The following is a 24,419-nucleotide window of genomic DNA, read 5'->3' on the forward strand; positions in this document are numbered from 1 at the left end:
GGGAGTACATTATGCACATGATACTGTAACTAGAAGTTTACAGACACTTTTTCAGGACGAAGGATGAACCGTAAAGACCAGAAAGGATGCTCATTGCCTTGACGTTGAAATCCTATGCTCAAGACTTTCGGGGTGAAAGTTAGGACGTCTCTTTGATGACCATAAGAATTAAATTTCTCAGTGAGGGAGCTGGTAACTATAGACAAGCTCTTGTCTCTAAAATGAGTTTACTCGACAAATTGGAAACCTTTTCTGTAATTATTTCTAAACTTAAGCTCTGCTAAAGAAGAATCATTGAACTTCCCACGTTTTGACTAGTAGTTTTGGTGTCATTTGACTCAGAAACAATTAACAGTGAAGAATTGAGTAGACACCAAGGGAGTTGCCAGGGATGAAAGGTCTGTCTCTGAATTTTCAGTCACTTAAAAAATGATCATTTGTTTGGAGAAACTTAAATATTTCCTTCCTCTAGATAAAGTAAAACTTCAGGAGTTTTTAGGTTGCTTGTGATTTTAATGGGCTACTGCATGAGTTAGGCCTGTAAGTGAAGTTCATACTGAAAAATCCATTTTTTCCCCAGAAACAAAATGTTTCTCCTCCTCCTCCTCCCCTCCTCCTCCTTCTCCTCCTCCTCCCCTCCTCCTCCTTCCCTCCTCCTCCCCTCCTCCTCCTCCTCTCTTCTTCTTCTTCCTCCTCCTCCTTTTTCTTCTCTTCTCTCTCTCTCTCTCTCTCTCTCTCTCTCTCTCTCTCTCTCTCTCTCTCTCTCTCAAATCTAAACTTATTTCTTCCTCACAGTTGCCTGGTAGTATGTCTTCTGCCAAGAGATGAGAGATTTTGATTTTTCAGCAGCAGGAATTTGGCAGCCCTTTTCCTGTCAGCTCACCCTAAGCTCCATATCAGACCCTTACCATTAGCTTCACACAGGTAGTTGTCGCTAATCAGTGGGGTCTTCACACGAACAAAAAGACATGGTCTTGTATCCCATGCAAGAGGATTTTGTGCCCAGTGGCTGATTTGGGAGGTAGCTGCCACCCTGGGCCACCGTGCAGGGGTGATGCCTGGCTAGCCTGGGCCACCATGCACGGGTGATGTCTGACCTGTGTATGATACTATGTGGATCCAATGCCTGGCCTGCATGTGCCACCATGCAAGGATGATGTCTGGTCAGCATGTGTCACTATGCAGGAGTGATGCATGGTCAGCATGTGTCACTGTGCAGGGGTGAAGCATGGTCAGCGTGTGTGCCTTGCCCTGTGGTGCTGCACACTCCAGGCCTGGTTTTTAGCTCCTCGGTGAGCTGCTGGCTCTACCAAAGTCTCTGTGAGCTTCTCAGCCGTCTCCAATGGTAACCAGGCTTTCCTGTCACGTGCTACCGACATCCCATTACCATTCTGAGAGATTATTCCCAGTTTTCCCTTTCTATGGCCATTTTCCTCCAGAAGCTGCCCTGGGCATCACCCATAATAAAGCCCCATCAAAGAGAAGATTTGAGGGCACTGGAAAAGCCCGTGGTCGAAGTGAGACATGGAGAGCTTAGCATTTCCTTCTACTTTTATTCTTCAGGCTCCTTAGTTTAAATAACTGAAATGGCAAGTGAAAAAAGTAAAAAAAAAAAAAAAGGCGGTAACATGTGTCTTGCCTTCCGGGACACTCTGTGCCCTGAACACGACCAGTCCCTAAATAGAACCATATTGTTCGTGGCGCCCTTCATGCAGGGGTTCTCAACCTGTGGGTCGTGACCTCTGGGGGGGGGGGATATAGAATGGCCTTTTCACAGGGGTCGCCTAAGACCACCAGAAAATGTAGTATTTCCATTGCAGTTCACAACAGTAGCAAAATGACAGTTAGGAAGTATCAATGAAGTAATTTTACAGTTCCGAGGCCACCACACCGTGAGGAGCCTTACTAAGGCGTCCCAGCTTTCGGAAGGCCGAGAAACCCTGGTTTGCGGGGATGTGGGGATGGAGGCAGCTACCCTTGGTGATGCTGCCTCTGTAGGTTGGGTGGCTTGCCGAGTGGAAAGGGATGGTGAGACGCCTCCACGCACACCCCGGTTGGGAGAGAGGAAAGGAAGGACGCATGCGCGGGTTTTATGAGTTGCGAAGATTACATCCTCTCAGATGTGTGGAGAAAAGGAGGCTCTGGGATGGCGGTAAAACCCGACAGTTTCTGCGCTAATCGATGCTGAACGCAGACGAGAATGAATCACATTTAATGAACGTAGCATGCAGGCCGTTCCGTCGAATGATTGCAAAGCGCGATTCCCCATTTGTTTTTAATGGGGGAAATTTAAAAACCATCACTTACCAGTTAAAAGGCAGTCTGGTTCTTAAACAACGAAGTTGACATCAGCATTTTTTTTTTTTAATAGGCTGTGAGGACACCGACTCTCCTCATGGTGGTTTAAACCAACTATGTGTGTATGGAAACTGAGGGACAGCGGTTGTTTTAATTATATATATTATATTATGTCATTTAATTTTATTAAGCCACCTTTTGCTGTAACATCTTATTTTGTTGCCATATTCATTCTCCCACCTACCCTTCTTTTTAATTAAATATACATATTTAATTGTATTAATAAATAAATATAAATATATATTTAGTTAAATATATGTGTATATACATGTATATGTATGTGTATGTGTAAGAGATATATATGTATATATGCATATATATGTGTGTGTGCATATATATATATATGCATATCTTAGCCCAGGCTGGCCTGTGGGACTTCCTCCTTCAGTCCAGGTAGTATTGTTGGAATCACAGTAGCTTGTCCCACCCTGTGCAGCTCAGAGTACAGACTTTTAAGCTCTTAATTAAACACTCAGTTTATTACCATAGCTATTTACAATGTCTAGAATTTGCTTCTGTGTCAGGAGACACTGCTTGTGGATCTGTAGACAAACGCCGGTGTCTAAAGTGGCTTTGTGTGCGTGGCCTTTTCCTCATCTCTTTAAAGTGACACCGTAGGTGAGGTAATGATGTCCAGAGAGATGTCATGGAAACCAATTAGATGCCAGGAAGTAAGACAGACAGGGGACGAGACTCACAGTAAGTCTCAGAGTTTTCTTCTTGCTAACCAACTCAGTCCCTCAGCCAGGGACTCTCATCACTGAGTTTCTTTACAGCCCTGATTCCCCTCAGCTGCCTGGACAGGTAGAATCTGGGAGGAGATCGTTTCCTGCACAAGCATTCTAGGCTACTGCCATGCTCCTCAAACCACAGGCCTCCTCTACCCACGCACAGATGCCCTGTAGCTGTGGAGATTAGGTAACTTGATGTGACTGTGTCTCTCCCTCCCTTGGTGAGCTCATCAGTGAAAGCCAACAGGTGCACACCTGCCATCGCCTGCCTGTCACTGCCTTTCCAGTTCTCACCTTGCCTCTGTTTTCCCTATTCCGCACACAGGAAGAGTTTAACGGAAAGCCTGACTCGCTCTTTTTCACCGATGGCCAGAGACGGATCGACTTCGTCCTCGTGTACGAAGACGAGAGCAAGAAGGAGAACAATAAGAAAGGGACAAATGAGAAACAGAAGGTAGGACTTGCATTCTATTTGGTTTCCCTCTTATCCCCTTTAATATCGAGGAGTGAGTTGGTTTTAAGTAAGCAGTCGGGTAATGAACATCCCTCCCATGTTCTCTCGGCCTGTGATCCTTCAGGGCACCTTAGCAGAAGATTTTGTTGATCTGAAAGAGCTCACTCAGGAACTTCCCCAGTCAGTTTCATACGAAAGGGAGAATTTACTTTTAAGGGATTACACTTTGTATGTGCAGAGCAGATTTGCATGAAGGCACACTGGGCAGCAGCTTGCACCTGGCTGGGAGAGGAGGCTGACGATCAAGGACAAGTGCAGGACGGCCTAGCCTTCCCAGTGCACTTGCTCACTCTGCTGCCAGAGGTGTGGGTTCCCTTCAGGGCTTTTCTTTTTTCTCATTTAACTCTTATCACGCACTAGCTGGGCTTAGCTATCCCATCCTTTGTGCATGAGACTTGATGGTGGAGAAGCCGAGGCCTTGGGCGCTTCGTCTAGTCAGGGTGGAGACAAGTTCAGCTTCTCGGTTTGATTCCAGACCCTGTGCTTCTGACCCTCTCGCCTTCTGTTCCTGTTCCGTATCCACTGGCCTCCAGGCTGCATCCTCCTTTTCCATTGCTCTTGCCTCGTGCAAACCGTTCCTTTTATTTATTCATTCATTTACATTCCAGCTGTTGGCTCTCCCTCCTGTTCTCCCCCTAACAGTTCCTCATCCCATTCCTCCTCCCCTTTGCCTCCCAGACGGTGCTTCCCCAACTCCCAACATGCCTCCCCATTCCCTGGGGCCTCAAGTCTCATAAGGGTTTGGTGTGTCTTAAGTCTCTCAAGGTTTTTAGGCTGTCTTCTCCCACTGAGGCCAGATTGGACAGTCCTCTGCTGTATATGTGCCTGGGGCCTCCGACCAGCCCATGTATGCTGCCCAGTTGGTGGCTCAGTCTCTGGGAGCTCCCAGGGGTCTGGGTTAGTTGATACTGTTAGCCTTCCTCTGGGGTTACCCTCCCATGCATCTTCTTCAGCTTTCCCATAGGGGTCCCCGACTTCAGTCCATTGGTAGGGTTTAGGTATCTGCATCTGTCTCAGTCAGCTGCTGGTAGGGCCTCTCAGAGGACAGATAGCCTTGCCAGGCTCCTATGTGAAGCACACTATAGCATCAATAATAGTGTCGGGCTTTGGTCCCCCTCTCCTCCCCATGAGATGCATCCCAAGCTGGACCAGTCACTGGACTGCTTTTCTTTCAGTCTCTTCTCCATTTTAGTCCCCGCAGTTCTTTTAGACAGGAACAATTCTGGATCTGAAATTTTGGCTGTGGCTTGGCAACCCCATCCCTCCACATGGGGCCCTGTCTATTCTTACTTTCCAGGGTTAGCACAGCCACCCGGAACTTCTTTATTAAAACGCAAACTGCACTGAGCTTGCAGAGCACAAAAGGAATGCCTTTGGATGTTTGTGTCCATGTTGGAACTCCCCACACCGTTAAAAGTCCCCGTCCCCCATGTGCCGTAACACACATACAGCTTCCAGTGTCCCTTATGTATGCAGAATTCACGAACTATAGCAATCTTTATCCTTTTAATTTCGGCTTATTCATTGAAAGCGAGTGGTTGAAACCTCGTTTTTGTGAAATGAAACAAATTGCTGTTTTATTCGCGTGTTTAAATTTGGAGAGGGTTAACTTTAGAGTTTGAAGTTGTGTCTGGTACAGCAGAATAAGCCCCAGGGTTTAGAAACACTGACATTCAGATTCTAATTCAGCCACTGTCCTAGCTGAGTTAGTTTATATGGAACAGTTCCCCAGGTAACTGGCTTCACCAGAAAAAGGGGGCCAGGGGTATTTATCACTTACACCAAAGTAGAAGGTGGTGTTTCTCCTTCGAAGCATGGCTTGGGGTTGGCACAGTGTGGTGTGTAGTCGTTTGGGAACCCAGGCTGAAACTGCGGCTCTGCTGGTGTTCGCCAGGCAGTTTCGGAATCAACCTGGATATCAACATGAAAAGCAGAGAAGATGCCATGGTGGGTGAAGGGGGGGGCTCCTGGGGCATCACTGTGGGGGCTGACTGCAGCCATCGCGCTCAAGTTGTGTCAAGCAGAGCTCAGCAAGCCACGGCTCTGGCAGGACTGGGTCTGTGCCTCAGGCAAACCTCACTGTCCATTTTGTAACCTCCCTCCACCCCACACTTACACGCACACTTAGACTTCTTCGCGTTTAGATGGCATCTTACAAACAGGCTATCGTAATTTTATAGTTGGTTGAAAATTTCTTTTTCTTGTTGGTCTATAAACTATTGGCTCATCGCACAATCAGCGGCCTCGTAGATTCCGCGAGACAGAGTTTCAGTACCTACCACGTGGCTACAGTTAAAATTAAATAAATGGTCACACACCGACATCGCGTAGATTTCTAATACACGTAAGTCGTAGGAGGTGATGTGCTTTCTCTCTTTCATTTGGTGTGATCCTAAAGCAGTGGTCTGATAGAAAAGGCTTAAGTCTCCTGTCAGCCGGCTCTATCACTGAAGTAGCTAATGGACTCGATCATTTCCCCAGGATGCGGTAATAGCCGGCGCATCCGTATTTACTCCTATCAGATAGTCATGACCCACCCATCCGCCGACAGCTGGGCTGGGTTTGTGTAAAGCACTCTTAGCAGATCAAATCCAAGACGTTTAAAGGAGACTGTCTGGCTTTAGAGAAAAAGCTGTACTGCTGGGCTGAAGGGCACCTGGAGCTACTCACGTTATTAATAAGTTCCTCGTCTGCTTCAGACAGGAACGTAGGTCTCAGGGTGACCCTCACTAAGTCAGGAGGGGGGAAAAAAAAGTCACTGTTAATTTTGGTAAACCTCCAGCACAGTGAGCGATACCTTCATGTTGACGTTCATAAGCTGGGCTTTGAAGTGTTTTCAGTTTGCATTTGTATCTATTCCTTAATTTTATACTCCGTCAGATTTCAAAGCCCAGCCTCAGAACCACCTTTTTATATCAGACGTTTCTGAGCTTTGTTGTGTTCCCTGCCGGGAGGCTTAGTGGGGATTTAGGGCGACGCCACGGAGAGGCAACATCAAAGTCCTGTTTTCCCTAAGAGGAAAAGGTTTTGTGTTTGTCATATTGATTTCCTAAAACAACGCCGTGATTGACTTTGCGGGAATTGGTGGGAAGGGTTCTGTGAGCAAGTTTTAGGGCTGTGGAAAGGTGGGACTCGTAGGGCTGCAGGCACCCTGAATGCGTACAGAGACTTAAAACCCATTCGCCCTCAGGAACAAGAGACAATTCTGGGGCAGCCGAGCCTTTAAACACTGCGAAACTCTGCCCCTTTATATTGGCGAGATCATGCTCTGAGTTTGACACAAGACGTTTGCTTTCGTGTGCTATAGGGGGCGATTGTAAATTGTTTCAGCAAGCCCTCTACGGCTAATGCTTTGCACAGAATCAGTTCGGATGATTTTTTTTTTTATTGCGAGTCACAAGAAAACAAGGTTTAAAATGATTTAATTGCTAGAAGGAGATAATTATGTAACTAATCAGGAGGTAGAGCCATTTCTGAGGCAGGAGATCTTCCAGCTTAATGAGGCCATCCCACCCTGCTGCCCTGAGCCTCAAACAAGCATCTCCTGGTTATGGGCCGATGGCTGAAACCCAGACAGCCAGCATGAGAGGAATATGTCTCTTCTGAGAGATTAAGAAGCTCCTGTGGAGAGACCCCCGTGCAGACATTCCACCATAGCTCCCTGTCTAGCATGGATCATAGTCTCTTCCTAACTCCTTCCCTCCTTCCCTCCCTCCCTCCCTCCCTCCCTCCCTCCCTCCCTCCCTCCCTCCTTCCCTCCCTTTGTTAAGGTCCCGGTGTAGCCTAGGCTCATCTTAAATTCACTATGCCATGATGACCTTGAACTTCTGATCTCCCTGCCTGTACCTCCTGAGTATTGAGGTCCTAGATTCATGCCACTGGACCAGAAGTGGTGGCTAATCTTGGTTGGCAACTTGACACAGCCTCACAAGAGATACCCTCCATTAAGGAGTAGCTTTCTTCAGTTTGGTCTACAAGCAGGACTTCAGGGTAGGGATGGGGTATTCTCCACTGCTAATCGATGGGACAGGGTGTAGCGTAATGTGGGCCCTGCCATCCCTCAGCAAGTAGACCCCAGGCGTGTTACAAGGCTATCTCCAGAGACACAGGGGGCAAGCCAGTGAGCAGCATTCATTCACAGCCTCTGCTTCAGCTGCTGCTTTAGGCGCCTGCCTTGGCTTCCCTTCATGATGGACCCTTAACCTCCTGTAAGATAAACGCTGTCTTTCCCAAGCTGCTTTTCATCCTGTGTTTATCACAGCAACAGAAGCCAAACTAGGGCAGCAGGTTTATTGATTGGGGGAAGGGAACCCAAGGCATCAAGCAGGCTAGGCAAGCATTCACTAATGGAGTTACATCCCTTGCCACCTCATAGACTGTTACAGTTCAACCATAGGCAGCCCTTCAGGTCCGTTGGCTCTGTGTCCATGTGTTTGGTCAACCACAGCTTAAAAACAATGTTCAGAAAGGGGCTAGAGAGATGTCTCAGTGATTAAAGTGTATTTGTTGGTCTTGCAAAGGCCCTGGGTCTGGTTCTCAGCACCCATGTGATGGCTGACAACCATCTACGACTCCTGTGTCAGGCCATCTAATGCTCTGTTTAGATCTCTGTGGGCACTAGCCATGCATGGGTGGGCAGACATCCAAGCAGGCGAAACGCTCACACACATAAAGTAAATAAACCTAATTTTTAAGAAAGGTTTTAAGGGGTTGGGGATTTAGCTCAGTGGTAGAGCGCTTGCCTAGGAAGCGCAAGGCCCTGGGTTCAGTCCCCAGCTCCGAAAAAAAAAAAAAAGAACCAAAAAAAAAAAAAAAAAGAAAGGTTTTAGAAGAAAAATCGGCTTCTGTTGAACACACTCAAAGGCATTCTTTTTCACTGTTCTTTAAGGTATACAGTTTAAGCCACCATTTACATTTCGCTGTTTCAGAGCGATCGGAAATGGTTTAAAAATCTATGGGGTGCGTAGACAGGTGATACCCAAAGACCGCACCGTTTTATGTCAGGGTCTCTTCCGTGTCCAAGGAGACTGTTCCAGAATCCATCCATCCATGTCTGCCGAAGGGGCTGGACTAGTAAGGTAAGTGGAATCTTTCACTGGCCCAGGATAGTCAGGATTGGTCCAGTTCATCAACTCAATCACGGGATCACCTAGTAACAGAAACATGTTTAGCTTTTCTTTGGAATAGTGGGATGAGTAAGTCGCCATCGGTGTCTGGCGCCCAAACGGCTACTTTTACTAAATATGTCTGATCTGTATTGTTATGAGCAAAGATGTTTTCAGTAAAGCAGATGCCCGTGCATTATTACATCACCTCTTCCATCACGGTCTGCGTAGCAGTGGCTTCTTTCCAATCTCAAGACTGGTCTGCTTTGATTTTGCTTTGTCCGCCATTTGCCTCCCACCAGGTAGTCCTGTTCTTGACCACGTGATGGTGTAATCGGCCGATGGTGGAAGGGGGAAGAGGAGGTGTCTAGACAGAATAAGAGCAGTACACTTAGTTCTGAATAAGGCTTATTTCGTTTTTATCCGTTCCTAGTAAATGATGGAAACTTAGTTTCCTTAGGATTGAGGAAAGGTACAACATGAAAAGTAGGTCCTCTAATTTCACATTCACCTTAGGAATTCTCTAGAAGGGTCTGGTCCAGAGACTGACGCATAACAATTTTAAAGCACCCATCAAGCTAATTTATATAATAAATACAGATACTAGGTTTCAACATCATGAACCTTTACAATTGTTGGGCATTGCTCAAGTGACTCACGCTAGGCAGAATTGTTTCCCTAGAAGCTGCATGGGTTCTCTTTAGAAATGCTCTCACGTTCAGGAAATGTCTAGTATAAGGGCAATGCCCTGTGATCTTCGATGAGACTTTATATCCTTTAGTGAAGTTTTAGGATATTCATGTGGGTTTTCTAAGTTTTTTTTTAGATTTTCTTAGTTATTTTAAATTCATGGTGCTGTTCTCCAAAGTGTAGTTTGTGACCTGTCTTCTATAAGACTTGACTTTTATGAGTCTGTATAGGTATTTCGGTAAACTCTTCAGTTCTAATGTATCCACTGGTTCTTTATATTATTTGTCAGACTGTATTGTCTACGAATCGTAACAGTTTTGTTTTGTTTCAAGACAGTATTGTCTATTCAAGGCCTTATGGTCTGTAAGTTATAACAGTTTGTTTTGTTTCTCTGTGTAGCTCTGACTGTCCTGGAACTCACTCTGTAGACCAGGCTGGCTTTGAACTCAGATCTGCCCGCCTTTGCCTCCCTAGTGCTGGGATGAGAGGCACGCGCCACCACCAGCTTACTACAGTTTTGTTTCTCCTTTGCCTTCCTACAGTTCTTTCTTTTTTGCTCATTTGCATACAGTTGCTAGGGCTTCTGAGGTGAACCTAGCAACTCATCATAGTAGTGACTGTGGTATTGTTTATCATTTTAACAGGAATAGATGCACAACTTCGCCAGTACGTATAATTATGCCAGCATAAATTTCTGGTAGATTCCATTGTAGAAGTTAAGCTGTTGTCTTTTAGTTTTAAGTTAAATGGTTTGAACTTTATGTTATGTGCTTTAAAAAGAAGAATCTAGTGGAAACCTGGGTGTCAGGGAACACTCCCTTAACCCTAGATTTGGGAGGCAGAGGCAGGCGGACCTCCGTGAGTTCAATGCCAGCCTGGTCTGCATACTGTGTTCCAAGCCAGCATGGGGGTTATAAAGTAAGAACCCAACACTTAATAATGAGGATGGCACAAAACTGTTTCTTATTGGCTTTAAAGTGCTACATAGTTTCTCATTTATTAGCTCCCTACTTATTTATGATGCTACATTGAATAATTTATGTTGTTGGAAAGATTTGACACGTCTGTGGAGTACTGGAAGCTAAGCTCATGGATGAAGAGATTAGAATGGGCTTCCCAGATCTTTGTGTGAGTAGAAGGGTTGGGAGGATGTTTGTCAATGGGTAGAACACTTTTTGTTCGGAAGAATAATTTCAAGAGATCTTTCGTGTATTGATAGAGACCATAGTTAAGTACTGTGCTGTTGTAAATGGCAGAAGAGAATAGTTTTCAGTTCCTAGGATATGTAAGAGATAATTGCCAAGTAGTTGAAAGCTACCCTTCCTCATGTATAACTATGGGAAATGCCTTTAGTGTAGATGAGAAATATACATGCGATTTTGTCAACCAAAGTAAAAGCATGTGGAAAAGTTAGGGAGCAAAGGGAAAACCCATTTCAGGGCATTTGTATGAAAGGAAGGTAAAGGTCAGAAAATTAAAACGAATTGTGTTGTGCGCCTATAATGTTGTGTTCAGAAGTTAGCGTGGAGCTGCACGTTTCTCCCTGAGCGTCCTCATCCGCACAGAACTGGGAGTATTACCAATAATGAGAGCTACTGTTCTTTCTCAACACAACTGCAGACAAAATCGATTGTTCAAATGGAAAGCCATGTTCTAGTTGGGGGATCTTTGGGACAGATGGACCGTCACCTCCAATCTCAAAATCAACAAGGGAAGATGGTTACTGGCAAAGAATCCTAACAGCCGAGACCGTTCCCTCAGATGAGCATTTCCCCCAGATAGGATTCTGACTCCCCAGGGATCAGAAGCCAGAGTAGGTTCACACGATGATAGGTTACCGGATGGTGATCAATGCTCATGGCTGATCTTTCATGACGTTACCTTCCCAGGTGGTAGGCACCCAGGCTCACATTTTAGAGAGAAACCAGATCTACTTTCGATTTTTTTTTTTAATGTTTTGGAACTAATGCCAGGAGCTCCCTTTTAAGATTTTTATTTTTTCCCTTTCTGCCTTGCTTACAGAACCAAAAGAAATAAATTGAACTAGAATTAGGAATTAGACTGCAACTAGGAGATGTGTCGCATATTTGGTTTAACCCCTGAGTGTGTGTCGTAAGAGCAGTAAAGCTGGATCTTGCTGCTTATTTCCAAAATGGATAATGTCATTGGCCCTAAGCCTCAAAACCTGGCAGAAAACATTGATAAACTGGAAGTCGTTTCATGTCAGCTCATCGAAGACCTTGGGACTTTCAGAAAGATGGGGAAAGAATACGCTTTTGTTAATTGTTCCCAGTGTTTGCTCTGGTAGTCACAGCCCCTTCTGTCTCACCTTTAGGAATAATATCTATTACAGGGGTCTATTAAAGGGATCTATTAAAGGGATCTACTAAAGGTTCCTCAACTAGACCACATCCCTACGTAGAAGAAGAGGGGGATAGGCAGTCACGAACAAATCTGCTGGTGTGCACATGCATGTTGAAAGGTACATTCTGGGAAGAAGTATTTCTTCTTTTTTTTTAATAAATATATATTTATCATTTGACAGTTTGATACAGTATGGTATATAATGGTCAGTCTCCACCTGACTGCTTTCTCTTCCCATTCCTGGGGAACCTTGCTTCCAACTTGCTTACAGGACTAAAAGAAATGAATTGAATTAGAATTAGGAGTTAGACTCCAGCTAGGAGATGTGTTACATGTTTGGTTTAACCCCTGAGTGTGTGTGTTTGTTCTGAACCACAATGCCCCCCCTCCTCTACCCCCATGCCCTGACTCCACTTACTCTGTTTTCTGTGTGAGCATTTGGAGTGTGGTATTTACTGGAGTGGGGACAACTTACCAGGGGCTGTGCTCCTCTTCCCATAGCCTCTCATGACTGCCAATGGTTCCTCAGAGAAAGCAGGCTCCTTGAGTCCCTCCTCTACCTGAGGTACACTGCTGACAGGCCCATTGTGTGCAGCTCTTACGTAGGCAGCCCCAGCCTCTGGGAGCTCATGGGTACAACAGCCATGTGCATTCGACAGCCTTCCCTCCATCCTCTGGACAGCAATATTTGACCATACCTAGGCTGATCTGTGTGAAGGTTACCTCGACTCCTTCTCATCTCTCCTGAAATGAGTAGCTCTAGGTCAGTGGCTCTCAACCTTCTTAACACCAAGACCCTTTAGCACAGGTCATCATGTTGTGGTCACCACCCCCACACCCACCGCAAAATTATTTTGTTGCTGTCAATTTGCCACTGTTAAGAGTTATAATGTAGACACTTGGTATGCAAGATATCTGCCACCACTGTGAGAGGGTCGTTTACTGCCCATGTCCCCAAGGGGTTGTACCCACAGGTCGCAACTGCTACTCTAGACAGAAGGCCTGGGTCTGTATTCGAAGATGAGCTCTCCAAGTTGTTTTTAGAAGCTGTTTAGGGCGGAAACCACCTCAGACCCTTTGCGTCCTCTATTCAATGGTAGGTTCTGGGAGGTTTGCCTTCTGTGGTAGCTTGCTTTTTAAGTGACCCATTCCTGGCTGTGTATTTCTTTTTAATTAGACAAAAATGTTAATTTAAAAGTGAGGTTTGAAACTGAGCTTCATCCAAACAATTCACCTTCATTTACGCCCGTCCCTGAAAAACCGCCCATCTGCTTTTTGACCCTCCACGAGCACACATTACCTGCTTCAGTAAATTCCTCATCACACCCTGGGTCCACCAACGTTAAATGTGTCGCCGGCACGTGAATATCAATTAAGTGGCAATTAATTAGTTTGTGTATTCTACCTACCGAACCCGTTTGGAGCGTGTGCTATGTAACTAATAAACTAGCACATAAAGTGATGAATAGTTTTACATGAATTAAAGAGAGTGTGAGCCCACTCTCCCGGATGCTGGTGGACCCGTGTGTGCATCTTTGTAGACTTTGCAGAGATGAGCCAAATGAAAATAAAAATACAAAAATAAAATAACAGAGCCAATGGTACTTTGCTTAATGGAGTTAGAAGGATATGAGAAGTTAATCTACCTATATTCATCGAGTCTAACCCCGGCGTCCTCCACTCTCTGACTTCTCAGTCTCCGAGGTCCCTGATTTTTCCACTGACAAGGCAGGTTCCGCGTCCTGTTTACAACCAGGATTTGCACAGTGTGGTTCACAGGTAAGTCCTGTGCAGCAGACACTTTGTTAAGCCATTGAGACGTGGAGTCAGTAACCCACAGTGTTTCCAGACAGAAGGCTTCTTTAACTATGTCCGTCTGTCCTTTGCGGCTTTAATCTCTGAGTTCTTTACGTCTCTGACAGCTTTATGAGTCTCTCAGAGGCGATATAAATAAATCGTGTTTCAGGATGGTGGGTGGGGGAGCTGCTCTCTCTCTCTCTCTCTTCTTCACTCTGCATTGTAGGCCCACTCTCCCGGATGGCAGTGGACCCGTGTGTGCTTCATCCCGTGAGGGACACATAGTGACAAGGGAGTAGCCACTTTGTCTTTACCAGAATGCCGTACGTGAAGAAGGTCAATCTCATTGCCTTGCTGGTGGATTTTGCTTCCACGGGGATGTAGGAATTTACAGCACAACTTGCTTTATGACTCGATTAAAAAAAAAAGACTCTAAGTTTCTTATGTAAGGTTAGGTTTCTTATGTAAGGTTTCCCAGCAAGCCCCTGAGGTAAATTTCAGTTAAAACTATGTCTTCAGATAACCATTTGTTCAAATATTTATTGAGCAATGGCTGTGCCAGTCAATATGCAATATTAATTGTGTTTGGTCTTAACGTAGACGATGTCCTGCACTAATTTTTCCGTTGTCAAGAATGGTTACCGATGCCGTGTGAGTTCTGCTGAGAAGTGCAGGTGACGATTTCACACACAGGCTCCAGAAGTCTTTTGAAGTGAGCGGCCCCTTCCCACTCTGTGACTGTTTGACAAATAGAGTAGACACGCGCCCCCCCCCACACACACACAGACACACACACACACTCCCTCCCTTGCTTTCATTGCTTGACATAAGTAAAACTGTTTAGATCAATTTTTTTAAAATATGCCATTGGTTCTTTGAGAATCTGTCTTGTTAAAGTGACACCGGGCTTATTAACATGTTCAAGCAAATGTGAATGGCCTGTCCTTGAGTCAACTGCTTACGTATTTATTATAGTTTGTCGGGGGGCATTCCAAGGCAGTCTCCAAGCTCTACCAATTATGCTCCGGGCAACATCTTGTGAACCAAATAAGGATGAAAATAAGATAAATTAGTGCAGCCTTCTCGAGGGGCAGCGTGGCTGTACGTGTTAAAGGACTTTCAAACGCACTTGATCGGGCATTTCTACTTCTAGGATCTCGCCCCGAGGAAGAAACAAAGGGCGTGTGGAAACTGTTCCACGAGGATTTTTTTTTTAAAACAGGGAAAATTAAAAGCAACCCAAATACCTAATGCTTTGAGGTTGGCTAAATAAAATTAGCCCGTCTCCCTGCAAGAATATTACTAAGGTTTTCAAATGAGATTGAGGGACGGTTTTGTGTTCTTCTGCATCTGTGATGGGCACATGTGTAACCGTGTCTAGTGGCCTTGGGGCACTCAGAGAAGAGGATGGAAAGAATACACTCTCCTTAGATATCAAAGACCTAGTTTAAAGATCAAGATCGGGGTGGCCACAAAAGCTAGGAAGGTGGCAGACCAGGTACCTGAGGGTTAAGATCCCCTGGAAGCACTCCTGTAGAATGGGGCAGGTGCCTCCGTGGGGACGGGGTCACTGAGCGTACAGAGTAGAGGCAGAGCGGATGGTTACTGCCAGTCTTCTCAGGTTTCTGGCATTAGGGCGGAGAGGTGATTCCTGAAGTCCTGAAGAGTAGAAGGGACTGGGTACTACGTGTCATGTGTTACACTGAGTCCCAGGAGTCCTATTTAATCTCTAACCCTAGAGTGAAGCGATTTCTTCACTGACTCTAGAGATGTAAGCAATGAACGAACAGTGGTTCTTATCCCAAATTAGTGCCCAGCCTCTCGGAGGTGGAAAACGGAAGGGCTAAGATTTCACTCTTGCCCCAAACCCAGGAATAAAGGGAAATCCCAAGTATGAGAACTGAAAGGGGCTGTTTGGGGCAGAGTAGCTTTTAAGAGTACAGAGGGCCTGTGAAACTAGTGAATAGGTATAGCCTCCATTCAGAAGAAAATCTGTGGGAAAACGGACCATGTCTGGTCTGCAACACTCAGTGTATAATGTCTGTGGTTGGTGCAGTTGACAGGACCAAGACAAGAGTGGTTTGTTTGGTATGTCTGATGGCAGAATAGCCCAGCTCCCAGAACTTACCTCTTCCGTCTTCTTCTTAAACTCTGTGGTTGTCTGTGAGCCTCCACTGCCCTGGAAGCCCTGTTCTCTCTGATATTGGGGTACTCCAAGATAAAACTCTACCTCTCCTCCTCCACCATATCTTGCCAGACCCAGTTGCAGTAAAGGCTCACTGGGAGCTAAGGACTAAGGAAGCCGGTTGTTACACTGTAGCAATCCAACACGCCAGTTGGTCTCTGAGTAACAGGGAGCCATTAATCTACACTGCGTTCATTTACTCATTCATCAAACATTTATGGTGCGCATACTATTTTATAGGTCTATATTAAGTACTGATGATACTGATATTAAAACACCAAAATCTCTAGGGGCAGGAGTGGTAATAAAAGTCCAGAGGACCGTGGGATATGTGATGGTCGTAGAAAGGAAAGCTTTTGAGTTGATTTGTGGCCAACCGGTAAGAACAGTGAGAAAATAGAAGGCGTGTCCCAGTGAGCTCAAGAAATGGGTGGATTTCGGCTGCCACGGAGAGAGATGGTGGCCGCGGTTAGTGGGTCGGAAGGAAGAAAGCTGTAGGTGTGCAGTGAGTGGCCACCATTGTCTCAGTGAGGAAGGAAGCTAGCCCACAAACAGAATAGGGTTCTGCTGGTTGGGTGCCAAGCATGAGTGGGCTCCCTAGTGGGTGGCTGCTGGTCAGAAAGGAGACAGTTGAGCATTGTGAGTAGTGGAGCATGGCATTTGTAACAGAACCAATTGCTGTTGATGTGTTTTGTTTTGTTTTGTTTTTACCAGCATTTAAATATTAAAATACTCCTTAAAGTATGGGAGATGACCCACCTCTGGCTGACACTTCAGCTGTTCTAAGACCTAAATGCTTGAGCCCGAGTCTTCATACATGTGAGATTTTGAACCGAAATGCCCCAATGGCTCATGACTCCCTGCCCAATGGCTCGTGTTTCCCGACTTGTAGAACTGTTTTAGGAAGCTGGGGAACTCTGAGAAAGTCAGGACACGGCTGGCAGAGGTCGACCACGAGGAAGAGGATTTTACAGGTTGTGCTCACCTTTGGTTCTGGCCTGAGCTTCCTATCCACTACCATGTAAGCAGGCCACTGCTGCAACCAGCCTTCCTCCTTTAAGTTATTTCTGTTGAGAATTTTGTCACACTGACAGAGAAGGAACAAGTAAAATATTAGTTGAAATCCCTGCCACCATTGGGGTAGCCAACAGCTTCCTGTTGAGTCCATCTCTGGAGTTGGCACCTGTTTCACTTCTCCACAGTGAGTTCTTCCTTGCATGGCGACACATGGTCTCCAACTCAGGCTGTGTTAGTTAGGGCTTCTGTTGCTGCAACGAACACCGTGTGTAACTTTAATTTTTTTCAAAGCCTATTTTCAATGATGGTTCTTAAATGCTTTAACCTCCCTTGTAGCCCAGCACCCACCGGAGGTAGCGGGAAAGAAAGGATATGGGGGAAGTGGACCTGTTTAGAAAGGGTTCTTTGGAGCAACTCCCGTCCATGTTGTCTGGACATCGACAGTTCACTTCACACGTCAGCAGAGGCAGCTTGGTGAATTTGCAAACACTTCACGGACACACCAGCAGTCCAGTTTGGTTGAGTTGGGATAGCAAATACGACAGCCAGGCCTCAGCCTCGGCACAAGGCAACAGGATGGACCAGGGACCAGGGCCAAGAGGAATGCCAGGAAAAGTTCTTGGCTGTGCCTCTCTTGGCAAAGTGAAGATCATCAAAGATGTGAGCCTGAAGCACTGCACAGCAAGCCGAGCTCAGCCTCCATCACTGTCCAGCAAGCTCTATCAGCAAGCCGAGCTCAGCCTTCATCGCTGTCCCTCGAGTCCTTTTTATACTCCTTCCAAGCATCACGTGTCCTCCACAGGTCTTGCCTCAGCCCTTGAGTCTGTCTCAACTGACATCACTCTGCCAATCAGTCCGAGTCCACACAGTCCGCAAGAAGGCCTGGCATACCATGCATTTGCCTTAGCAAAACACCATCCGACACAACTGACCTTCCAAAGATCCCTCAAGTTTCCACTTCGACTATGACCAACAGCAACTTGGGAAGAGAAGAGTTTATTTCATTTTCCAACTCCCAGGCCACACCCCACCAATGGAGAGAGTTCATAGTGGGTACAAAGTGGGAGCCTGGAGGCAAGAACTGATGCAGAGGCCATGAGGGGTGCTGCCTACTGGCTTGATCCTCACGGCTTGTTCTGACTGCTCTCTTATAGAACCCAGGACCACCAGTCCACGGATGGCACCACCCACAGTGGGATGGGCCCTTTCCCATCAACCATCAACTATGGAAATGCCCTACAGATTTGCCTACAAGCAATCTGATGGAGACGTTTTCTCAGTTGAGGGTCCCTCTCTCATAGGTTTGTAATTTGCATCAACTTCGAAGAGGAAGGAGAGGGAAGAGGTGGAGGAGGAGGAGGAAAAAGGAAAAGATGCCCATACCAACAGCAATAACAAAAGAACCACTCAGGACATAGGGTCTAGAATAGAGCTGAACTTGACTAGACACTAGGCCAGCAGTTTTCAACCTGTGTATTGCAACCCCTTTGAGAACTGAATGACCCTGCCACAGAGGTTGAATATCAGATATATACATCACAATTCACAACAGCAGAATTGCAGTTATGAAGGAGCAATGAAATAATTTTGTGGTTGGGGGGGTCACCACAACATGGAGAACTGTATTGAAGGGTCACAGTATTAGGACGGTTGAGAGCCACTGAACTAGGGAGGGGAGGAATAGCTCTGCATGCCCCCTGTAGCGGATCCAGGGTCTGCAATGACCTGAAATGTTGGATGTCCAAAGCAAACACAGACATCAGCTGCAATGCCTGGTGGCTTGAATAAGTGTTTCTGCCCTAACATGAGAGAAAGTCTGAGGTCATGGACAATTTCCCTTTGGATCTTCTATTGGGCACATGGAAAAAATTCTTTGTGTGTTGAGAAGTTTGTAAATTCCCTGAAATATAACAGAACCTTAGTAAGCGTTTATATAAGAAACTAATAAATGCATAGAGGACAGTGCTCTCCCCTCATCTGTGAGGGGTGCATTCCAAGACCCCAGGGGATGTCCCAAGCCTTAGACAGTACCAAATACCGAACACATACCACACTGCACACATGTGTATGCACACACACACACCACACACAAGTACACACACACACACACGCACAAGGGGTTAGGAAGACTGACTGACTGACTGACTGACTGACTGACTGGCTGGGTGGCCTATGCTTTTGGAACCTCAAAACCCTGCCCCCAGTGACATACCCTGTCAAACAAGGCTATGCCTCTTAACCCTTCCAAATCAGTTCTATGGACTGGGAACCAAACATTCAAGTGTATGAGGGCCATTCTCATTCCAACTCCACATAATCCAAGTGTCTTTCTTCACTGGTAAAGAAGTGGTCAGGAATAAGGTTGCATTGCCCTAAGAGAACAGACATGACCGTTCTACTCTAGATGAAGAAAGGCTGTGGAGATAAGTTACTTCCCAAGGTGAGCTGGAATTAAGACAGGCCATGGTTAGAAAAGGTCAAAACACCCAGAGACTATTTGGAGAGATGGTGAGGCTGCCCTCAGAGGGGCCCAGCACTTGCTGGGAACCAGGGAAGCGGGGAGACAGCGCCTTGAGCCTTCTCATGGTTTTGAGTCCAGGGCTTCAGGCCAGCCAGGTGTTCTTCTCTAGGGTGTTCTAGCCCTTGCTTTGGTTTCTCTCTCCTCTAGGTTATGTCTCAACGTGTGCAAAGTGGTCTCTGCTTATTATTAGAACTATGAGATCACTGAGTACAAATCAAACCATATCCGGTTCTGACGTTTCCATAGGACGTCACCAGGGACATTCCATGTGGACACAGGGTTAGCCACATACTGGGTGTTCACAACTTATTAACGGGATTTTTCGGTGTTTGGGGCCACAGCGCCTCAGGGACTTCTCTGCTCCTCGCTGGGGCAAGTCAGGAGTGGTGCTCTCTGAGTAAAGTGGCTGACTGCTACCTCTGGACTATCGTGACCTTGGTCCAGCAGCATGTGGCTGTTGCAAAAAACAAACAAACAAAAAGCAGAAAAAAAATCAAGTCATCCACCATTCTCTGCTGGCATCAGGGAGAGGGCTGCCTCAAGAATGGGAATTCAGTCTATGTGGTCAGACCTTACCATGGTGTGAAAATCGCTCCTGAAGTATGAACAGATGAAAAGGCAGCACACAGGGACTTGGTTACCTCCCGTGGGCTGTAGAGGTGATACATGCAGTTGGAGTTTCAGTCTAGTCAGTGTTGTGTGTGTGTGTGTGTGTGTTTTCCTCTCAATGTATGTGAGTACACTGTCGCTGTCTTCAGACACACCAGAAGAGGGCATCGGATCCCATTACAGATGGTTGTGAGCCACCATGTGGTTGCTGGGATTTGAACTCAGGACCTCTGGTAGAGCAGTCAGTGCTCTTAACCACTGAGCCATCTCTCCAGCCCCCCCAGTGCTGTGTTTTCAAGCCACTTGTCTGTCCACCCACCTTCTCTGTCGTTCTCACAGCACAACTGCTTCCTAAGTGTTGTTTCCCTGTTATTGATCTGCCCAACCCCATGTCCAGAAGCAATGTGAGCAAGAAAGGACTTATTTTAGCCTCTGCCTGGTACATCACGAAGGGCTATGAGGGCAGAAGTCCGCACGTCTGCATGGTTTCTGCAGATGCCTGGCCATATAGGATATAATAGTCCATCCAACGTATGCAGCGAAAATAAATTAATATCAGATCTGCAAGTGATTATACATTTTTCACTTAAAGATGATTCTTTGGTTTGAATTAAGAAGCGTAAGGCTAGTAATTTTTTTAAACATTTACTTTATTAAGCTTTATTCGCGTTCACATGTATGCATGTGCGTCTCGTGAGTTGGCCCCGTAACTTGGGAGTGGTACGGTATCATCAGAGAGTTCCCTGTTTTGTATACTTAGAGATGTTTGGCTTTATGAACATTTCGCTGCAAATACTTTGAATCTTGTTAGGGTTTTCTGTATTGTTGTATCGCCTTAGTTAAGGCATGCATGGAGTGTGTGTGTGTGTATGTCTGTGTGTGTGTGTTTATGCCTATGTGTATGTGTGTATGTGTTTGTGTGTAAATCTACATGCATCTAATATTGAATCATTTGAATGTATAATATAGTAATAAAAGTTTAAAATCTGGAATCTTTAACATCTGGGAAATAGCATCAAGGAATGAAACTCAAAAAGTTCCTTTTCTGTGCTCTCGGGAGCCAGAGATTGTGTCACAGCGATTTTTATTGATGCCTAAAGGACCAGAGGCCCCCCAGGGCCACTCTCAGTCCTCTAGAGAGAATCCAGGAAATCATTACACTCTTGCATTCTCTTGGAGGCTAACACCTCTGTAACACGAGTGGGCTGACTACTTTTGTTCCATTTTGAGCAAATATGTCTCCTCAAGGCCAACAGTTAAGAAAATAGCTTCTTAAATACTTTTAAGGAAAAAAAAATAGTCTCTTCTGCTAAACCCGGCCGTCTAACATGTGTTCTGTCTCTTTTGTCAGAGGAAAAGGCAAGCATACGAATCTAACCTCATCAGCCACGGCCTGCAGCTGGAAGCCACAAGATCTGTAAGTGTTAGCGCCTTTGAAACAGTTGCTAACCACCGTGCCTGGGATTTTATGCATCCCTTGGAATTGTGGGAGGGGGAGTGGCCCAGGAATCGTGCAGTGGAGTGTGAAAGGAGATAAGCAAAGCCTGTACCACAGGACAGTGAGATGTCTCCGTGGGCGCAGCACCCACCACAAAAACCCGACAGCCCAAGTTCCATCCCAGGCTTGCATGGCTGTCGATGAGAGCGGACCACCAAGAGTCATCCTCTGACGTCCACATGTGTGACCAACGGGTACACCATGTATTCACGTCTTTCTGGGAAGAAGGGATGGCTTCAGTTTTATTACTTGCTTTTTCCTTTATTACACAGACTGCGTATCTAGAGCAGCAAGTATAAATTCTTTGACATCCGTGGCCTTATAGCACAATGGGTAGATGTAGATTAAGCAGCCAGTTTTCAGGTTTAGAGTTCTTTTTCGTTGGTGCGACACTACCATGAATATTCTAGTGTTGTTATTCCAAGTCACTCACTTAGACCGTGTTGGGGCATGGCTCCGCATTTAGGAGCATTGGGGGCTCCTGCAGAGGACCAACGTTCAGTTCCCAGCCCATCTGCCTGTAACGCTAGCTCCAAGGGGTCTGTCCCTCTCTTCTGGCTGCTGTGGGCCACCTGTATGCATGTGCACATGCATAGTGTGCACGCACAAGTGACATACAGACACACACTCACAAGTAAGACTTAAATATTTAAACACTTTCTAGTCTTATGTTTTTAAACTCAAACTAAAGGGGTTTTTTTTTAGATATATTTATTTATTATACATAAGTACACTGTAGCTGTCTTCAGACACACCAGAAGAAGGCATCAGAACCCACTATAGATGGTTGTGAACCACCATGTGGTTGCTGGGATTTGAACTCAGGACCTCTGGAAGAGCAGTCAGTGCTCTTAACCACTGAGTCATCTCTCCAGCCCTCAAACTAAAGATATAGACATATACCTATATATTTATACATAATCATTTGTAGATCTGATATCTTCACTTTGCATGGATTTTCCACTGGACCATGGGGAGCAAAGAATCTGTTCCTTAAACTTGTGAAAATCATTGCTTGGTTTTCTGTCGCTCCTTCCCAGGTTTCTGATGACAAGCTTGTGTTCGTCAAAGTGCATGCGCCCTGGGAAGTGCTGTGCACCTATGCTGAGATCATGCACATCAAGCTCCCACTAAAGCCCAATGACCTGAAGACTCGTTCCACCTTTGACACCTTCAACTGGTTCACCAAGGTCCTCCGTGTGAACGAGAGTGTCATCAAGCCGGAGCAGGAGTTCTTCACTGCCCCCTTTGAGAAGAGCCGGATGAATGACTTCTACATCCTTGACAGAGACTCCTTCTTCAATCCCGCCACCAGAAGTCGCATTGTACGTCCAAACTGAACATGGCCTCTGTTTAGATGAGACTCGAAACCTGCTATTGAATAATTAGTCGCTTGGTTGAGCTGTGGTGGTTTTGTTTTTAGAAACGGAAACCTACTAACTATTATTAGCAGTGGCGGTGTGATTTTAGCACCGATGGTTTTCTGCTATAGTGATAGACAAGGTCGCATAGGCCACTGGTTCCACCATGGAGAAAAAAAAAAAACAACACAGTCTGTTTTGAAATCTTTTCAGGTTTATTTCATCCTCTCTCGGGTCAAATACCAAGTGATGAACAACGTTAACAAATTTGGGATTAATAGACTGGTCAGTTCTGGCATCTACAAAGCAGCGTTCCCTCTGCACGACGTAAGTCAAACGGCAAAGATGTCCCTGAGTATTCTGGTGAGAGAGGGAAGGACTAGACTCCCTGGCCTTCTGCCTCTTCCTCAATAAGACAAAGATGATGTCGTGAAAGATCACAAGCTGATTCAGGGCAAGAAAGATGCAGGGAGTCTTCACTGACAGAGCCCAGGGGTAGAGACAGTGCTGGGTTTTCAGGACTAGGGAGAAGGAACAGTTCCCTGCTCTGAGTAAAGTGGCAACAACACAGATCATACAGGGCAGCACTCACTCTGTGTGTCAGAAGGTAAAGTCTCACTCTTCCGCTGTCCAGCTAGAAGCCCTTGTGAGACGTATATTCTCTCTGTCCCCTCATGTCCTTGTCAGTAAGGAATGCGTTGTAATGGTTCCTACCTCGTGGAGCTGTTTCGGGAGTCCATAAAACTTATATAAACTTTTAGTCCCTGTCATACAAATGATGGCTAGCTTCACAATTGCTGACGGACGTCATTACCAGAAAAAAAGTGGGGCTGCCCGTTTGTTTGTGTGTGAGGAAAACATGTTAGAAATTCTCATTTGACATTTTCTGTAGATAGACTTTCCCCCTTTGGAATAGTATTTCCAGGCTGTACCACAGCATTTAAAACGGGGTTTATCAGGGTTCGTGTCACAGTGACAAAACACCGTATTATTGACACTGAGGGAGGACTGTTCAAAGGGTATCATGGCCCCTTGGATTCAGGGATATTTATAAAGCTGCCGGCATATCTCTTATGGGCTGAGTTTTTAAAAGATGATCACTCCAGCCCTTCAGGACCACATTTATGTGAGGTCAGTATATATCTAAGAGTGTTTACTGTATCCTGTCACTGAATCAGGCTAAATTCCATGTCAATTGCGCTGTTACTTTGCTGCACTTACTACTGATCTGTCTAAATCTGTGCAACCAAAGAAAGCAAACACTGTGTTTGATCATTGCTACTTTGTGTTCTGTGCATTGGGAGCTGAGGACAATCTTGAAGTGCACAATGTATCCAAACAAAGCTAGAGCATCAGACAAGTACTTGTTTCACATGGATAAAGGGAGACTGGGAGGTGGGGGCGAGATGGCAAGGACTGAGCCTCTTGGGAGATGCGGTGGCCACCAAGCCTGAGAGTTTGTTCTATTTTTTGTGCCCCAGCAAAATTAGCAATGGAAACATAGGAACCTCGGGGATGGTTGCATAATGCTCTCTGGATGTTAGAGTGGGACACCACCATACTAGAGTGTTCAGTTGACATTCGTGTGTACCCTAGTCTTCCCTCTAGCTAAGCCTGGAGTAATCCTATGGTGTGAGTAGGAGGCAAACAAAGGTCAGGGCTCTCACCA

General features: G+C 45.8%; 1 protein-coding gene across 6 annotated transcripts in view; it reads left to right on the forward strand.

Annotated features, from left to right (window-relative positions):
- Ano6 (anoctamin 6) overlaps positions 1-24,419 on the forward strand; it is a 179,964-nt gene that overhangs the window by 97,846 nt on the left and 57,699 nt on the right. For all 6 annotated transcript variants that reach the window (XM_008765735.4, NM_001401001.1, XM_039079320.2 and 3 more), the window contains 4 exons: positions 3,415-3,543; positions 21,243-21,308; positions 22,430-22,714; positions 22,964-23,077. In XM_008765735.4, coding sequence (XP_008763957.1) covers positions 3,415-3,543; positions 21,243-21,308; positions 22,430-22,714; positions 22,964-23,077 — 594 coding nt within the window. The remainder of the gene's footprint in view (positions 1-3,414; positions 3,544-21,242; positions 21,309-22,429; positions 22,715-22,963; positions 23,078-24,419) is intronic.

This window comes from Rattus norvegicus, chromosome 7 (assembly GCF_036323735.1).
Source record: "Rattus norvegicus strain BN/NHsdMcwi chromosome 7, GRCr8, whole genome shotgun sequence".
Taxonomy (NCBI): domain Eukaryota; kingdom Metazoa; phylum Chordata; class Mammalia; order Rodentia; family Muridae; genus Rattus; species Rattus norvegicus.